At 29.1% G+C, this 19,707-nt stretch overlaps 1 protein-coding gene across 2 annotated transcripts; it reads right to left on the bottom strand.

Moving 5' to 3' along the window:
* Window positions 1–389: 389 nt before the first annotated feature.
* On the bottom strand, window positions 390–19,596 carry LOC143045636 (testis-expressed protein 47-like). 2 transcript variants are annotated; one of them, XM_076218263.1, is made up of 7 exons: window positions 19,492–19,596; window positions 14,117–14,189; window positions 10,783–10,895; window positions 8,660–8,923; window positions 7,323–7,386; window positions 6,219–6,320; window positions 390–563 (listed from the first exon to the last, which is right to left on the bottom strand). In XM_076218263.1, the coding sequence occupies exons 1-7, from the start codon at window positions 19,579–19,581 to the stop codon at window positions 520–522; spliced, it is 750 nt and encodes a 249-aa protein (XP_076074378.1). In that variant the 5' UTR covers window positions 19,582–19,596; the 3' UTR covers window positions 390–519. The 2 variants fall into 2 exon arrangements, with proteins under 2 accessions (XP_076074378.1, XP_076074377.1); XM_076218262.1 differs by lacking the exon at window positions 19,492–19,596 and adding an exon at window positions 14,299–14,633.
* Window positions 19,597–19,707: the final 111 nt, after the last annotated feature.

Genomic DNA, 19,707 nt, shown 5'->3' with positions numbered 1-19,707 from the left:
AGACTGCATAGATTCCTTTAGAATTTTGTAATTTGTTAAACATTTAACTTTGTGGTTTCCCTGTACCCACGAAATCCACAAAATGAGTATACAACGAATATTAATAAATCCACAGTACCTACTCATCATTTTATCCTACAGTTTATATAATATATGATGAAGAGCAGAGAACAAATGTGACTTTAAAATGGTAATTCTTTCTCAATATATATTACTATTCATAAAGGTAAAACATATTTCCTTTAGTATGAAAGGAGTGCATAAGTTGTGGAATTATTTCATTTCAAAGTAATCCTGTCAAATTAGAGTAATTGTTGAATACTTCATGCCATTTTGACAAGTTTCTCCAATTCCACAAAATAAACACATTAATGATTCCCAAAACTGCATACGGTTGAATAACAAGTTTTTATCTAGAAGTTAACATTGTAATTTTTTCTCTAATTTGAATAAAGTTAACAAAGATTTCTATGTCTGGACGGCAGCATTATCACAGATTCAGGATGAACATTTTTAAATTTAGTTGTACGGGAACAGTCTTGTTGGAAGTGGCCACACTAGTTCTGAAAAATAAAAATAAAAATATGGATTAAAGAACTTATATGATACACCAGTACATTTGTTACTTATTCTAAATTACATCTCACCAAGTAATCAAGTGATATTATATCATTTTTTTGTGAAATCATAAAATAGTAATTATCAATATAAACCAAATGTTTAAAACAAGTGGGTAAAATTTAAATCTTAAAGTAAACAACCTAAAACATCACATAGATTTCCTCATGCATAAACAATAAGTTCTATATCCTTCATTATAATATCAAATATTTGATGTTGATTTCGTCATATAATAAACAGGCAGTAATTGCTGACAATTTTACTGGTCTTTTTTTTAATAAATAAATCTGTAAAAGCTGAGCATTCCTGATGAATTAAAATATTACACCTTAATAGATATCATATTCCACTCTTTCTCATTAAAGTTTGCACTCCTAAGGTTCTGAGTATAACAATATTTGCACCCAAGCTGACAAGAGATAATCAAGATTGTAAAAATTGATATTGTATCCTTACTGAAGGCATCAGGCCTTGAAGTCATAAAACTTTTGAGTCAGTGTTTTGTACTCATACTCCAAATTCAACCACTCAAAATGCTGGATTTCATGTTTCGAACATGATTTTTGTGCTTCAAGCTTCAAAACTGTGTAAAGTTTAATGACTTCAACCCAAGGGCTGCAGGAATAAGTACTATCATTTAAACCGTAAAACGGTTATTGCACAAATTTTCAGGAAGATTGTGCAATATGATATACTGCTTAATATTAGTGCAATTACCCCTATACTATACTCTAGTTTTAAGTTTCTGTTAAATTTACAAATACAAAGTCATATTTCAAAAGTAAGAATTTGTCAATTTGAGCTTTCAAAACTAACCAAGGACCCTTGTTATTATTTTTTTTGGCAGAAGTACATAAATGTCAGACATATGGTATGCTTGCAATTTTTTAAGATTGTTTAAAGAAGTTTTGAATACATCTTCTTCTTTTCATTATTTTTATAAATGAGTTTGATAGAAATTTCAAATTATTAAGTCTCCCATGCAATCTATGACTAAACTCAATTATAATTTACTGGTTAACATGCAATAAGGATATCATTAGTTACTTTTTTAATTGATGCATATGTATATCTATAAAGTGTAAAGTAAAAGCAGGACAACTATCTAGTCTTGATTAAAGATCATGCATTTTGATGATACTAAGTAGGATTCCTTATCAATATACTACAATTAATTAATCATAATTTATCATGCACTTAGAAGACTTGCTGTGTTTCTTTTCTTTTCTAAGTAACTTCTTGAATGAAGCTTTTTTTAACAAACATATCCTGGAGCGGTTTTTGCACAAATGTCATAAAAGATTTTGAATTTGAAGTATTAAGACTGTCAAATAAAAGGTCTTATTTATATATAATCCCAACTTTTATGCAGTTTCAAACAATGAATTTCAACCAGTGTAAAAACTTTTTTTCTCAAACAGCATTAAACTTGATAGATTATAACTTCTATTTAGCTTAAATATAGGAAACAGATTGCTTACAATTTCCTCCATGGATTCTTTTTTAACATACTTGATTCATATATGATTTTTTCAATATAAAACAACAATGTGTCCTCAGTACACGAATGCCCCACTCGCACTATCATTTTCTATGTTCAGTGAACCGTGAAATTGGGGTGAAATCTCTAATTTGGCATTAAAATTAGAAAGATCATATCATAGGGAACATGTGTACCAAGTTTGAAGTCGATTGGACTTCAACTTCATCAAAAACTACCTCGACCAAAAACTTTAACCTGAAGCGGGACAGACGGACGAACGAACGAACGGACAGACAGACGAACGGACGCACAGACCAGAAAACATAATGCCCCTCTACTATCGTAGGTGGGGCATAAAAAAAATAATCCGGTTTAAAGTCTTAATGCATTGGGAAAACAAATATTTCATCAATGAAATTCCAGTCGTATATTCTCATGAATATTTTTTTTAAATTAGATACAAATTTTTATTAAGTCTGATACAGATTTTTCGTAGGAGAATGTTTGAACTGCGGCACTACACAGGTGTCAAAAGGCGTCATTATGGAGTAAAGGGGGTGGCGTCAAAGGCGTCATTATTGAGGAAAGGGTTAACCTAAAATTTGTCAAAAGGATATATATTGAGTTTCAACTTCTTTTATTCTTATCTCAAATATCTGACAGCTAGGTCAGACCAATGATATTCTGCCAAGCATGCAACATTTGGCCGTAAGATTAGTCAACTTGGAATTAGAATATTGCATTCAGGTAAAGTGACATGATTTTTCTGTGGTTGTTCTTTGTCTTGCCTGGTTTCTGATTTTATTACAACTTGTTCTCATTTTGTTTCTATTTCTCTTTGGATATCTGCCTTTAATGTCAATCCTTCTCCAACAATACATACAAATCTTTAAACCTTTTTTATGTAAACTAACACTAAATGATTTAAATATTCATAACATTTATATAAGAATAAGACGAATTGTGAGAAAACTGTGTTGATATGTGTGCAACATAATTGCCACATCCTAATACTATTTTTATATAGAACATTTTTTTTTATATAAACAATGTATTTTACATTTTGGTGTAACTTTAGAAATAATTAGTTCATTATATTAAAGTCAGTATGTGAGATGGAAATCAAACTATTAATATTTCTCTCATTATTATAGTAATTTACATATACAATAATGTGGGTTCAGTATGGCACTTCATGTCCTTCAATCACTGCAACATAAAAGTGAGTACATTACAAAGGGAGACAAGTGCGGTTATGTCTTATTCATAGTAATCTATATCCTCAAAAAGTTTGTATGATGCTTTGTTAAGGAGGTAGACCTAGGTTAACTGGTTAAGGGAAATAACTCTTAAAATCATCAGTATGTTTGTGTCAACCATTTTCAAAAATATACTCTAAGCTTCTAGGTTACATAGATTATTTTCAATCTGTTTCAGGTAAATGCTTAAAATACATTGATGAACTTGTCTTTAACAAACACTTAACTGATTTACAGAGTTATCTCCCTGAACCAAGGTCTACCCCCTTAAAAAGGCAATCTTATTTGGTTTTGTGTTGTAATTATAAATGCCATAATTATAGTCTGTTTTGGTATTTTATTAGTTTGACATGAATGCTTCCTTCTTTTATCTTTATAATACAAGATATGTTAATGTTTAAAATGGTTCAATAGCAACCCATATGCTTTCAATATCTATTTATTTACAATTACATTGGAATTTTTCCAGGAACTTCCTCAAGCAAATTGTCTGACAGAAGCTTTTTATTGATAATGGTTTTCCTTTTCCAATAGATAATATGTATTTAGCACTCAAATTGGCTCAAAACAGAAATAAACAGAGTTGTAACTGATAAGCCTTATTCAGATTGGTTATCTCTGATAACATTAGCTTTATTCATTTACTTTAACTAGCATGAAAACTTCAATCAATCACAAATGACAATCTTATCTTCATAATTTGCATGGATATTTGCCGTTAATAATGAAAAGTACATTATTCAAATTCTACAAACAGGAAATGATGGAATATAATATTTACAGAGAAAATTAGATTGTTGAACAATGAACAACACATTATAGTTAAACATTTGCTATTACTGCAATGCTCTCCCTGTCTGATTCAGAATAATGTGAAACATCGTACACAAATTGTCACATTTTTGTGTTGATACATTACCAAGCATAAACTTTTCAAAGAGACAGAGACAAAGTCACATGGTTATGCTTATCGTTTAAATCTACACAATACTATAAATAGAATCTTAAACAATTCTAAACAATTCCTTTCTGAGGTAAAACTATCTCAACTTGATTACTGACCAACAATATAGTAGAAAAAATGTATATTTTTTAACTTTCCAAATAAGAGTTATTTGTTCTTCTTTTTTTTCAACCAGAAATCCCACTGTAGAATTATGTATAGGAGTAACATATACATTAAAAAGCACCTGAAGAATATCATTTCTGTTAGATAAAGAATACTACCAAACTGCATCTTCTTACTTTTAGATCTTTATACCAATTTCATGAAATTTCACATATGTTTCAAGAGTAAAAGTATATACTATAATGTAAATAATATTCTAACTTTTGACACTTTTGGATTATACTAAATTTTGTTGGAGTTATTTATAATTCCAAAAAGTGAAGGAAGTTATTTCACTTAGTTCTTATGTTTGAATATATTGTTTAATTTAAATGGAACAAACAATAGTGAAATGGATTTTTTTCTACCTACAAATACTATGTGTTAGTGATACAAGTTAATGTTAGTCCTTTACAATAAGTGTAAACATTCGACTATGTGTGTGATGTGCAATCATTTGTTTACCTTCTGTTTGAAATAAAACATAAAAAGACAATACATTAATACTACAATCTATAAAGATATAAACAATGCATACAGATTTACAGATTTAACCTTCTATAAATCTAGGAGTGATGAATACTGTGGGTATCTCATTAATCTGAGGTCCATTAATGCTCAAATATTGACCAAATCAGAGTCCTTTTTTATGAATGAGTAATGCCAGTTGACAACTTTTTAAAGCATTGCAACATATGAAATGTACCAGAAAATGCATGAATGGGAAAGTGGTTTATGTATGAGAAACCAATGTACACTCTTTACAAAGAAGTAATATAAAATTGTTCACTATTTTGCTTCATATAAATTCTTTTATTATTTCCAAATAGTTCTCATTTTGTTAAAATTTTCTTTTCATCCCAGCAGTTTCTTATCACTGTTGATTGCTTTGAAAATTAAGCTATACAGTTATTCAATCCATGCTTTGACATGGTTTGTTTGTCTTATTACGATAATTTGTTGATAACTGACTCTTTTTTAAATAAATATATAAAAAAACTCAATGCAAGATTAAAATTTTAACCAAATACATCCCTTGTATGAATATATATACAATATATGTACATTGTCGGAAAATATAAAATTTATTTGTATGAGCTTTAGAAACTGGACGAATGCGAGGCTTGCCGAGCTTTTATCCTGTTTCGCAGCAAGTATAAATAAATTTTATATTTTACAAGTACAAATAAAGCAAAAATTTATTTGTGTACCTGTTATTTGTACAATACAAGGCTGATTGCAGGATAAATAAAACATGGTACATGTACAATGTAAAAGGTAAAAAAAAATTATTATGCTTTGTTTGAGAATCATTAACCTAACTTCAAAACAGCTGATTGATGCACAGTGAATTTAGGAAAGTAATGGCTTTTCATTTTCTGATGTTATTAGATTAATACATTATCCTATTCTGTAAACTTTATAATAAATATTGGCTAATAAGATTTCATAATTTCAGGTTAATGTTCTTTACCTATATATTTTTTTATATCAAATGGTCAACTTGAATATCATTTCAAGATTACAATGTAAATATCTTCAAATTGACAAAATGTACACCAAATTTCATACAGCTTTTCGAAACCTGAGATCATCTTTTTTTTAATTAAAAAAAACCTGAGAGATATTTCCCTCAACCTTCAAACCAACCTTTCAGGATGACTTAAACATTGCAACATTATCTACCATCCATGTCATAAAACTAAAGCACTGACTAAAATAACACCTATAGACATAAAGCACTTACCACTATCTAATACAACATCATATGGTTGTTCATACATGTTCAAATATTCCTGTACTGTCATCATAGAACAGTCATCTTCCTCCAGTAAGAAGTGTAGCATTGCTAGAACAGAAAAGAAAAAAAATAGATGAACAGACACACTGATAGTTGTTAGAGCAGAGAAAACAAGCATTTTGAGAGTATTGCATGGCAAAGCATAGTTCCCTAATGATTAAAAATCAATTGCACTTGAACATAATGCTAACTTGATCTATAACTAAAAAGTGTGGAAAACTGATTATTAAGTGAATTTTCTAAGTCAAAGGATCATAACTATGCACAAAATCACCTGACTGAAACAAAATTCAAACTTGGTCTGTAACTTGTCATGATGAATCTATACAGCAATTATCATGTCAATATCTTCAAGCATGACAAAAAAAGTGTGGAAAACTGATTATTAGAGTGAATTTTCTGTCCAAGGACCATAACTCTGTACAATCTCATCATACCAAAGAAAAGAAATTGATTTTGATCTGTAACTTGTCCTCATTAATCAATATGTCAATTAATCAATAATTAAATTAATATCAAGCATAAGGAAAAAAATGCAGAAAACTGAATATTTGAGTGAATTTTCTGTCCATGGACCATAACTCTGCACAAATTTATCAGACCCATACAAAATTTGAACATGATCTGAAACTTATCATGATATAACAATATACCAAACACGAAGAAAAAAAGAGTGGAAAACTGATTTGGCAGACAAACAGATGGACAGACAGATGGACTGAGTGCAAACCTCAAGTCGCCTACGTCAATAGGGGATTAAAAAGGACAGATTGACAGACAAAAAAACAATCAGACGGTCAAAGGGAAAAATTTAGAGTAAAAAGGCCTAAATTATAATGCTTAATTAGGCTGTATTGTTTGGTAAAGGGACTGAACTGTTTCAAGTGAATTCTGTATTATAGAAGAGGATTATAGTGGTAAAATTAAATTTTATATACAGTCATTTGACATTGAGAAACAAACTCAAACACAGATTGTGAAAGGATTAAATTTACAGACAAATCATTATGTCCAAGTTACATATATAGGTCCTGGCCATTAAAATATTACCTTGCTGTGGCAATAAATCTGCACATTTAGAATGCAACTGATCAAATGAATTCTTGAAATTTCCCTGAAATAATAAATAAATACATAAAGTTTCTTTTCATTATGTAGTAAATTTTGTTATCATATTAAATTGTTTTCCTAGATGAAATGTGTGATATGTACTACATGTATCTGTAATACAAAATATGGTTAAATAATTGTCCAATAAAAAAAATGGCATAGACTTAAGCTGTAAAAGCATTAAAAACAACTTACAATCTATCTTACCATTAAAAATTGGAGCATGCTTTTAGAATACAAGAAGGCTTTAAATGCATAATATCCATTTTTTAAAGTCCAATAAAATAACTATGTAGGACTTTGACATTGATTGACTAATAGTACTTTCAAAGTTGTGAAGAATATGGAAGACTTAGGTTGCATTTCTGTAAATATTGACAATGCAATTTCCCATAGGAACTCCTTTACGGCTAAAACTGTACCACTTTTACTATGAAGTTTTGATAAAAATCTTATCCTAGAATTGAAAGTTAATATGCACTACAATTTTTTTCAAAGGTCAAAATATAGGGCTGTGCAGAATATTTTCAACGTTTATATGCCCTGAACGTCTCCGATTTTAAACTAACACTAATTTTCTTAACTACCCCTACCTCGAATGAAGGGTTACCACAGATTTCAATATAAACAATATGCACATATATTTACTGGTAACATTCCCAAGTTATGTCTCTATGAGATGCAACATACAGATCAGAACTGGGAACCAGTATGTAAACAAAATTAATTTTCTATGAATATGCTAGATCTCCCCAAAAGAGGCGTGGTTTGAGAAACAGCTGTATTTACCAAGTACAACCTATAATAAAAATGCAGGGAATTCATGATAATCCTTGGCAATACTTGAAAATGTGGCATGTAGACATATTTGATAACTTGAACAGGACATTTTCAAAATTAAAATGCTGGTCAATATGATTACCAGTGAATGTTTTTCAACTGTAATTGAATATGATGGTACAAAGTATGAATGATACACCACTTTTCATGTCCAATATCTATTTTCATCATATATGACCATGCCTTTCACGATAGCATCTTTTCCAAATGGTAGTCTGCCTGGTACAAAGTTTTCATCATAATGCTTAATTTATTATTATTAAAATATAAAAAAAAGAGATTTGCTTGCTTAAAAAGAGGAAAGGGCTTAAGGATGCAATATTTTTTAGTTTATTTGTATGTACATGTATATAAGTATTAAAAGACTAGTGATTTCATCACTTTGAAGTTTACAAAAGCAATCCCACTCCATTCATCCTATGAGTATAATCACTTACTTTGGGTATTTTGGCCACATGGTTTCCTAGTTTGAGTAGTTGTATGAGACAATCTAACACAATTTTATCTGTGGACTCTGAACTGTCATAAGAGTCAAGTCTAGCAGACTGTATTTCAAGTGTTTTAAACATCCAGTTCTGGTAAAGTCGTTCTGGAATGTCATGTGATATCACAAGAATTTTCACTTGTGAAAAAAGGCCATTACTGGCTTCCATATTCTTTTTACTGTCTTTGATTACCTCTCTTAACATCTCTGTTGTTGTCTGAAAAAAAAGTTTGAAAAACACATTTTATTGTACATAAAGTAGGCTGTTAGATTTGTCTTTAGGGGCCTTTTACAGCTGACTTTGCGGTATGGGCTTCGCTTATTGTTGAAGACTGTACTGTGACCTATAGTTGTTAACTTCTGTGTCATTTGGGCTCTTGTGAAGAGTTGTCTCATTGGAAATCGTAACTCAACCTCTTTTTCAAAGACTGATTAATTAACAAATTGGTCTTAAATAGGACCTGCATGCATATGGTCCGTCAGAATCACCAAAAAAGCTGTCAGATGTGTAAGCAGCCTTTCAATATAATAAAAGTACAGTTACAAACATATTTAAAATTTTGATACAAATAATGATAAAACAAGGTTAACAGTTTAGTTCAGTCATATATAAAACATTTTGTTGGTAATAAATCTAACACCCTGCAATGTTTCATAAGCCTACCACATCAATTTAACTAATTTATTTTCATTCTTCCCATGTACTTTTTGCTTCAATAAATATACTGTCTTCAATGAGACAGGCCAAAGATTTTTTTTCACTAGTAACGCGATTTAATCTGATACGGTACCTAACAAAGTTAATTTTTAAAAGAGTATCAACTGGGATCAGAATTTTTATTTGGTTTCTAAGTTATGAAATTCTTGCAAAAACAAGAAGACAACTTAATTATTTTCCTGAAATGCTCATCAAATACTTTTAAAATAGACCTATTTGACTTCATAGGTATATTTAAAACAAATTATTAATACTTTTTAAATTTTTACTGCTATTTTTTTAAAAACCATCTAAATAAAGGGAGATAATTCAAAATGTTTTTTCTGTTACTCTTTACTGTATAATCAATATTTAAGCTTGAAATCCTAGATTTGAGGATTAAAACCAATTAAAAAATAGTTATATGTTATTTGTACACTTATTCAATGGATACAAAATGGATAGTGGTTTATCATGAAATGTAAATCTCCATAATATTCATTTATTAGGTTTTTAATGTAGGCAGTTTAGTATCTTGTGGTACGACATTTATTTATGTTAAATGGAACTACCCAACTGGCAACTTTAGCATATAACAATAATAGTCATTGTGGTATTAGAAATGACAAAAATACAAAATACAAAAACAATTTTTTTATTCAGTACATCACTGATCTTTTTATAAGAAAAATATGTTTCATTATTAAAATCTACCTAATCATATGTGACACTTTATTGGGGCAACTCCCTTTTGTTGAAAATGATGATGCATATATTGTTAAGGATCAATCTGAAACAATCTTTTTAACAAAAGCAATCTTTGTATAATAATTTCTTCAGTGCTCAAATCAAATAATATATTCACTCAGAACTTTACTTTGAAGGATATTGAAATGAAAGCTGTTTAAGATCTAGATTATGAAGATCACATAAAGAGAGAACGTAAAATAATTTTAGGTGACTAAATTGTATAGTATTCCATATTGTGTTGTAACAGTTTATCATTCTGTCATGTTTATCTATTTAATGATTATTTAATCATTGTAAAAATACCAATGAGTATGGGTCATAGCATCTTCATCTTATGGCATAAATTTAGGTCAATCTCACCTTCAGAATTCAGATATACATTCAGACAATGTACTCTTATACCAATAGTGACATTCAATTTTATTAAGGCAAAATAATAATCATTTATAATAGATGTAATTTAAAAATACCTTTAAAATTTATAGATGGTGGCAAATGCTCAAAATTGTTAATCAGTAATATGGAAGTTTGTGACATGAACATGACATACATGAGCCAAAGGGAAAGAATATAAAATGTGTTAAAACTGGGTAAATATATAAAGAAGTTATTATGTGTGGGAACCTTACCTCTACAATATGAACAATGTGTTTGGTATACACAAGGAGAAGTCCTGTTATTGAAACATGTTCTGAGTACTGCTGTGCACTCTCTAGGTTCTTCTTCAAATTTTCATGATAATCTACAAAAAAATGCAATATTATATAGTTTCGTATTAAGAAGGGTTTCTTGTGTTGTATATTATATCAAAACATGGTTTTACAGAAAACTAAAATAAGTGTCTATTGAACACACACACTCAATCTCCATGTTCAAAATAATGGATCACAAAGTGCAACAAGCAGATAATATCAATCTGTCCAAAATTTCTTAAAAAGGCATTTAAAAAAACAATTCTTTTTCAAAATAAACTTTTGCAAATGACATGCTTACTGGTATTGAACTTGAACTAAATGGTATTAAAATATTATAAAGGTCTAAATTAGGTCTTTGTTGGCCCTCTTTTTTGTATAGATAGCTATATAATTTTATATAATACAAGATTTTCTTGAAACATAATAAAGATGTCTTTTCAAAAAAACATAAGAAAATCCTAAAAAGTCAATAGATATTGAGGTTCAGACCTACTGGCTACTGCAAGAACCAAAGTGTAACGTCATATCTTCAGAGGTTTACAAAATGACTGTTAAAAGTCAACATGTCTATATAATATACAATTTAGATGCTGATAATATATATATAAAGACACTTTAACATTATCAATTTCTTTTGTAATCAAAAGTGGAAAGTGTTAGAATTAATAGATATTCTATGGCTTGAAAACATTAGGGAGTTTCCTACAATTTAACTACCTACTCGGCAACATCATTGATGTTTTCTTGTAACAATATAAATCTGACACTATTCAACTGAGAAAGTCATTCTAAGTAGATCGAGTCACAGGAGATGGAAAATTAACACATAAAAGAACAGAGCAAAATTTTAGAAAATAGCGATAAAAACCATTTGTATTAAAACCATTTAGTAGGTGATCATAACAATAGATATTGATAATTTTGCATTTCAAATGATTTCCAATACATTTTTTTATATTTGAATATCTCTGTTCAAATAACAATAGGCCAATGTAAACAGCACAATTTTTAGTAACTGTATGTTTAAGTGTGAAATAATATTTATTAACAAGGAATTGCTCAATCAATTGTTTAAACTATTCAAACAAATCTTTTATCTTTTAAATCAAAATCTCATATATCTTCAATTTGGTAACATATTCTGTCGTGAATAATCAAATACATAAAATAAAAGCTTAAATTATAAATTGTCAATTTAAAATATTTATACATTTAGATCGTTCAGTGCTGTCTATTTTGTAATTTAATGATATAATCATTCTTGTACCATCATAATTGTTGTTCCCGTTAAAGTTTTAGAATTGTGCTAGTTCATATCATACATTATTACATGTATTTGTATTTAAAGCATATATTTGAACTCTCTGTTGTAATAAGCCATATAACCTATGCCATGTTTAATAAATTTTTAGAATGGGTGCAAGCGTCTTAACTGATGTTTGGTTTGACTTTTTTATTGTATAAATTTCAAGATTGTAACAGTTTAATCTAAGAAGACTTAAGGAGGCTCAAGGGTATAAAAATTTCAGAAAAAAAATAAATATTTGTTTTTCATTTCAAATTTTATTTGTTACCTTTTGTAGTTGTTACTTATCATATGGTACAAAAATCATTCAAAACAAACAATTCGTGTTGGCCCCAGATGACTTTTAAAATGTATACATCATTGAAAAAGTTCCAAATTATCTCCATTTGGTGGAAAAATGCCATTTTTTGGCTTTAAAATTGAAATATCTTTTTTAACTCATCAGTGACCTATATTTTTTAATATAATTTCCATATAAGCTGTACTTAAACTAAATTATTGTAAAATTTGACCGATTTCTGTAATAAATTTCTTTCTTTTTTTTCGATATTACCTTTATTTCTCCTATTACTTCAACAGAAAAAAAAACACCTTTACAAATATGTATGCTTCTTTCGAAGGCAGATTGTGAGCGCAAATGAACGGTGACCCCATTTTTTAATTTTATTTTTCTGTTAACTATAAGATAAAGTTCATTTATAGAAAAATATAGAGAAATCCTATATAAATGATTTAGACCCGCGAACCCCCTTAAAGATGATTCATTTAACATCAGAATCTCACTGAGGAAGGATATCTGTTATCCGAAATATTTATAAATACATGTAATTACATTTATAGTTACCTTTTTTGTATTTGGAGTTGTTGTGTACACTTTTTAGGCGTTTATATATATTTTTAAAATTGAGAATGACTAAAGAGCAGAAATTGCATTCTTTTCCTTTTTTTGAAAGCATAGAGTATTATCAGTCATGCCACATTTCACTTTTTTTTTAGTTTTCTCTCTCTCTTATCACACTTAACTTTGCAATTTTGAAGAAAAGTGACATAAATGATAAATTCATGTATTATCCTACACAATTTCATTATTATAAATGCATATTCTTAAAAAGTTTTGGTATAAATATTCAAAATCTAATTTTTAAACTTTAGTAACCCTTAGGTTAATCATGGTGTTTGGATATAATTCAATTTATTTACTATTATAGATTCCACAACTGCAACAAGTGTATTATGATATTTCTCCACACGAGACAGTTAAATTTTAATATTCAAAGAGTGAGGCTTGCCGAGCTTCAAAATTTAACTGTTGAGAGTGGAGAAATATTGTAAAACACAAGTTACAGTGGTGGAGATTTTTATCCTTTTTTTTCAAAGATTTGAGGAAAGTGGTATACTTTTGATGTAACGTCATCAGACATGGTCTCCTTTTTTCATGATGTCACAATAAGAAAATTCAGAAGAAATCAAGAAAATTTAACGTCACAATTAAATTTCAACCAATCATTTGCCGAGAACAAATTTTTCACTAGTGAGGAGAAATGTTTTTCTCACACTGGTCTGGAAATATGAAAATAGCACAAAAATTAGAGAAGTATTATTCTGAAAAAGTATATCACAGATAAATTTAAAGAAAAGCAGAAAAGTCATTTGAAGCCTCACATTGTTTTTCTATATATATTTTCCACTATTAATTTTAGGTACCTGTTTAGAGAGCTTGATTTTTTTTTGTAGCTGCTTGCTTAACTTCCTGTGGTAACACCACCAATTTGACATTAAAATCCTAATTTAGAACAAATCATATTACTTTCAATTTTTACTATATTTGAATAAATAAAATGAAAAAAAGTCATATCTCCTACAAAAAATGCTTTAGTAATAAAAAAACATGTTGCCATTGTACTCTTATTGAGTCTATAATCTTTCTAGCTATTATGTGTCAGAATAAGTGATAAGACTTACTTGCTATTTGATCTGTATCTGCTTCTTCATTTCTCAGACTTGCAATATAAACCATACGATGAAGAAGATTTTTCTGAAAAAATAAATTAAATTAAATTGTCAGATATTCCAAAAAATATGAGTTAAAAGGTAAAAAGTCACTTTTTGAAATAACAGAAAAAATTACAATTTCATAAACCTACCACAGGGTCAATTTCTCCATATTTGACATCAAAGTAATTCTTTTTAGGCCAATCAAATTTAAATTCTGGCGTTTTCCTCTTTTTCTGAACTTTCTTTCTCAATTTCTTTTTTGCCTTAGGTTTCTCTTCACCATCATCAATTTCACTTTCAGGTCCTGAGATTTCAGGCTGAGGTGTAGAACTGGTAGCCATTTTGTGGGAGAAAATTCTTCACTCCCCCTTACCCCAGTAAATCATTGATTCATCAATAGTATGTATTGTATAGTGTTATTGACATAACTGTAGAAAAGTTCCCTAACAACTCATGATAATGGTTTTATAGAGAGAACTACAGGTATATAATTTACTAAATAAAGTGGCTGATTACAGCCTTTTAACTACTGTTGACATATTTACATTACATGCATATTGGTCTTTTTAAACTCTTATCTAGTTTTATTGTATAACTATTTTATGATAGAACTCAAAGTGAAAGCTTTTAATTCAGCAAACAAGTTTAACAGAGTAAGGTAAGAATTTTTAAATATCAAATTCATATTATCATTTTATAATTAGTACTTTCATATATTTAGTATATAACTTTAAGTGTAAAAGTAAATGACATGTAGAACTTAAAATGATACATGTATAAAATTAGCAAAGGTATTAAATGTTTTACATTTCAAAGTTTACAAAATGTGAAATCTAACTGCATCAAGGAGCACTTGTATAGTTAACAGAATTATGACATGAAACTAACAATTCATAATGTAAGTCTTTCTTTTTATTTAAGAAGATTTTAACTTTATTCCAACTATATCAATAATTCATCTAACATCTAATGAAAATTGAGGATCAACCTTTCATTGAAAAAAAGACCACAAATCTGCTTATTGTTTATCACTCCATGGTTACAAAAAATGTATATATTGTCCAAGTTTGTTTGTGTGGTAAAGAGGTTCACTTTATTTATACAGGTCTGTTGTATTGAATCTCAAAAATAACATATTGAAAAAAAAAAAGACAGATGTGATACCATTGTTTTTATCATGTGATCGCATCTAATGTTTAATTGCATTCAAGAAGACTGATAATTTTGAACATGTTATAGGATTAAGAATTTTTTTCCTTATTATTATGGTTTTGTTGGAGAACCTCATCAGATTAGGGTAAAGTAATTTTATATAAAAACTGTAATACAGAATTCATTATTTTAAATAAAACTAGATTGTAACCACTTAAAGTACAAGAAGTCATTTCCCTGATGCTTTGAGGTGATATTTATGAAATCAGTGTACTGTGACAAAATCTGATGAGAGGTTAAAATAAATTGCTTCGCTGAGCACAGCTGGATACACCCCCCCTTTTAAAAAAAAAACTCTTTCCCTAAAGATATTGTCATTATCTCAATTCAAATATTCAAATTTCCAATGGAGTTAGAAACATCATAATACATTATAAAAGTCTCAAAATAGAAAATGACATACATAATCATGGCTAAAATTAATACCTTAATCAGCATTTTTAAAACAGTAAGTTCTAAAAATAAATTGACAACTAATCACCTCAAGACAATACAACATTTATTTATACATAATTTAAAAGCAGTGTAAGGGGGGTAATTCAAACACAACATTGTACTTTTAAAGTAATTGTCCATTAACCAGGAAACCCTTGTTCTTCCCCCTAATTACCTAACGGTTTGAGCCATAACCCCAAAAATCCAATCCTAACCATCCCTTTGTGGTATGGAAACTAGTGCCATAATTTCAGAGAGATACATACAACATTTCCTAAGTTATTGTCTGGAAACTAGAAAAATGCTTTTTTGGGCCCTTTATTCCTTATCTGTTTGGACTATCATCCCCAAAATCAATCCCAACCTTCCTTTTGTGGTATAGGTCCTTTTTAATAAATTTCATAGAGACATCCATTCACTTAAACTGAAGTTAATGTCGGGAAACCAAATGTATCTTCGGAAGAAGATGCAGACAACTACAACATCATAGCATTATACAAACCCAAAAAATAATTTGCGGCAGTATAAAGATACAACTTGTGATCCATATACATGATATAGTGATTATTGAACTGGTTACCTATTACGTTTTTGTTTTCTGCAGCATACTGTAGGTGCCCTTTTGTTAATTTTCCATACACTCTAGGTGCCCTTTTTCTATAAATTTTGCGTGCTCTACATGTAGATGCCCTTTTCAATTAAGTTACCATGATAGGGGAAACACTATGTTAAGGCATAATTTAATTAACAAATGGAAACACATGAAAAATAGAAAAAAAATATGTCATAGCTCTTTCAACTCACTGTCTTTTTACTCTTTCCAAATGCTCTTGTTTATTAATGTCACGATCGGTAAACTTCAGCAACAAATTTGATAGGTAATTAGGTTGTGATCGACAACCATTGAATGAAATTTGATTTGTCAATAATACTGTACAGATGTGTAATTAATTAAAAATCGGCATGTTAGACTTAGTGTTTCGGTCGTATATAAGCATATATTGGTTCAATAATTATGATACATTAATATTTATCGTTTCATATGACTTTAAATAGTGATTTTTATGTTCATATTTTCTTTCAACTTTGAACCCCGAGATAATTTGCAATTGCATCTATATTCGATTCCTTCATTTAGTTAACTTTGTTGTGTTTCTAGTGTCTGTAGGTCATTGATATTTTGTCAATAAACTGGTATATAAATTTAAAGGCAAATATAAATGAGCTCACTCACTTCAACTATTGTTTCAAAATTAAACACATCAACCAGACTGAAAGCACCAAAAATACACATGCCTTTCTGGAGAAAGCCGCCAAAATATAAAAAAGCCAAAATTTTATAATTTACAGTACATGGGTAAATATGAAATAATTCACACCTTGTTATCTGATCTTTATCAGCCAGGGCTCCAAAAAATATTTGAGCCAGACAAACAATTTTAGTCTTATCCCTGCTTAATGTATCATGCTAATCAGTTGAGCATAATATAAAAATTGAATGATTGAAATAAAACGATATTAAACATGAATATTGATACAAATTCAATGTATTGACATAAACTGTTAATTTGACTTAAATATTACTAAATTGACAGTGCATCATTGGAAGTGAGCGACATACATGTAAGCTTACTAATATCTGCTTTAGCATGATTAGAATCTTTATTTGTGCAAAATTGTAGGTTTATAATAGCACAATAACTCTTTCCAAATTATTTCTACAAGAAATAATTGAACTGAACATTACAAAAAGGTAGATAAATAGATAGATCTCACAGTTGCGCACATGTGCATGCGTTAATTTCAAACAAGGTGGTCCTGACAATTTTCGCTTAAAACCTTTATAACTACTTTTTAAAAATGTGCATCAAATCATGTTTATATAGATATAGGAAGATGTGGTGTGAGTGCCAATGAGACAACTCTCCATCCAAATAACAATTTAAAAAAAAGTAAACCATTGCATATTTTTGATAATCTAAATTGTTTTGATTAAATTCAAGTAGACCAATTAATGTCTGGTAAATATAAGTTTACCTGTCATCTAAACAAGAAAATTTCAACTGTCTGACAAGTAATTAACCTTTGATTCGGATGACAGATTAATAAAGTAGGATTTGTTTTGATAGTGCTAATTCACCATATCACTTTTATCACTGGAAATGTCTGTTTTAAAAAACTATCTCAAAATCTTTAATTTTTTTCTGAATTCTGTAAAAATGGTGTTAAATGTCTGTTTCAGGTTTGGTGCAACAGGTCATAAATCTATTTTATTGATCAAGTCTGGAAAATACAAAGTACCCGCATCCAGTTTTATAATAAAATGCCATCAGATTGGGAAAGACACGTGAAATATATATGGAAATTGTTGCAATTAGTGAATAAATCGATTAAAACTTCTTAGAAGTTTTATAAATATTTATATATAGCAATTTAATATGGGGACGAAGTCCCCAATTATGGTAGGAAAATAAAAAAAAAAAAAAAAAAAAATTCAGGAAAATTTCCAGAACTTTTCATTCTACTAATGAACTCAAAATCGTTAACTTTTTTTTCCAGATCTATTTCCTGTTCCGGCTTTCCCGGCATTCACGCAGAAATCTGCTTCCTTTTCTGGTCTTGTTTGCATGGGACTTTGAATAAAATATATATTTATCAGTATAGTAAAATATAAGATTGGAACTCAATACAAATTCATTTTTAATAATTTTTTGATATGAAAAAAACGTTACCTGATGAAAGCGTTTGTTTTGTTTACATTGAATATGACGTCATAACTTAAAGAACGTCACAGCTAAATCCCTAACAACAGATCCAAAATCGGAAACGTTACGGTATTTCCGTTTCTTTTATCAATATGTTTGAATTAAAAAAAATAATGCATACATGTACAGACTTCGTCCCCATTCACAGGTTATGCCTGCCTCATATCATAAGTGAATAGTTTTTCTCAGTTAATAAATTTTCTTAAAATGGAAGAGAGTCACCAGTGGAAGACATTATAAAGTTATAATGTATGGAACAATTTGTTCAAAGTCGATTATTTTTATACAATTGAATAAAAGAAAATCAGAATCAATTGCGATGTACAGCAAAAAGAAGACCAGAAAAAGATAAAAAAAAGAGGAATTAAAGTTAATAACAGAATATTTTTTTCTGCATTCAGGGATCGAGGCAAAAAAAATCAACAGGAAAAAGGCCTAAAATTATACAAGGTATTGTTTTTTCGAATTGGATCGAATACACAGAATCCCCATATTATCGATAATTTCAGTATATATTTCACGATTCTTTCCCAAACTGATGGCAATTTATTATTAAACCAGATGCAGGTACACATAGCCTAGGAATGGCAATTTGACTATTCATACCTGCATTTGCTATGACTAATGGCAATGCCCAGACACAGCCTCTTTAAAAGGTGTATGTTTACATTTATTTTGCAGGATATATATGTCTTATGAAAGGTAATTAATATGCAGATTTTAAAAGGTCTACTGAGTTTATGCTGCACTTCTTTGAATATATCTTTACTTTGTCAGTTTGAGTTTACAACAGGTGCTTGTGGTGTTGTTCATGTTGTTGTTGTTATTGTAAAACAGTCCGACAGTTACGTGAATTTAAGGAGTTATTCGGACATTGTTATTCCTGCATATGTAATCTTTCGGTTTAAACTGTATATTCTGAATTCAAACCTTATTTAGAGCTTTATTTCTGTCTTCAATTAACTCTAAAAGAGACGTTCTGTGAGATTCTAAAACTGAGTCTGCACGATCCGACGCCATCTTGTATATTTTCTCTATAGTAACCGTATTTATTTTCGTATAATTATAATGTAAACTCATTAACAAAATCAATGTCATTGTATAATAAAGAGTAGAAAAAATTGAATTGAATAATATCTCCATTTA

Source organism: Mytilus galloprovincialis, chromosome 9 (genome assembly GCF_965363235.1).
Source record: "Mytilus galloprovincialis chromosome 9, xbMytGall1.hap1.1, whole genome shotgun sequence".
NCBI lineage: Eukaryota > Metazoa > Mollusca > Bivalvia > Mytilida > Mytilidae > Mytilus > Mytilus galloprovincialis.
Note: the sequence above shows the minus strand (reverse complement) of the source record. Positions and strands in the feature narration are given on the sequence as shown.

What these genes read in the sequence shown, in the direction of transcription:
- LOC143045636 (XM_076218262.1), bottom strand. Translation starts at nt 14,490, where the DNA reads ATGGCTACCAGTTCTACACCTCAGCCTGAAATCTCAGGACCTGAAAGT. An exon ending in ATGGAGAAATTGACCCTGTG is followed by an intron (nt 14,190 to 14,298) that starts GTAGGTTTATGA and finishes TTATTTTTTCAG; the next exon opens with AAAAATCTTCTTCATCGTAT. An exon ending in ATGTGGCCAAAATACCCAAA is followed by an intron (nt 7,387 to 8,659) that starts GTAAGTGATTAT and finishes TTATTATTTCAG; the next exon opens with GGAAATTTCAAGAATTCATT.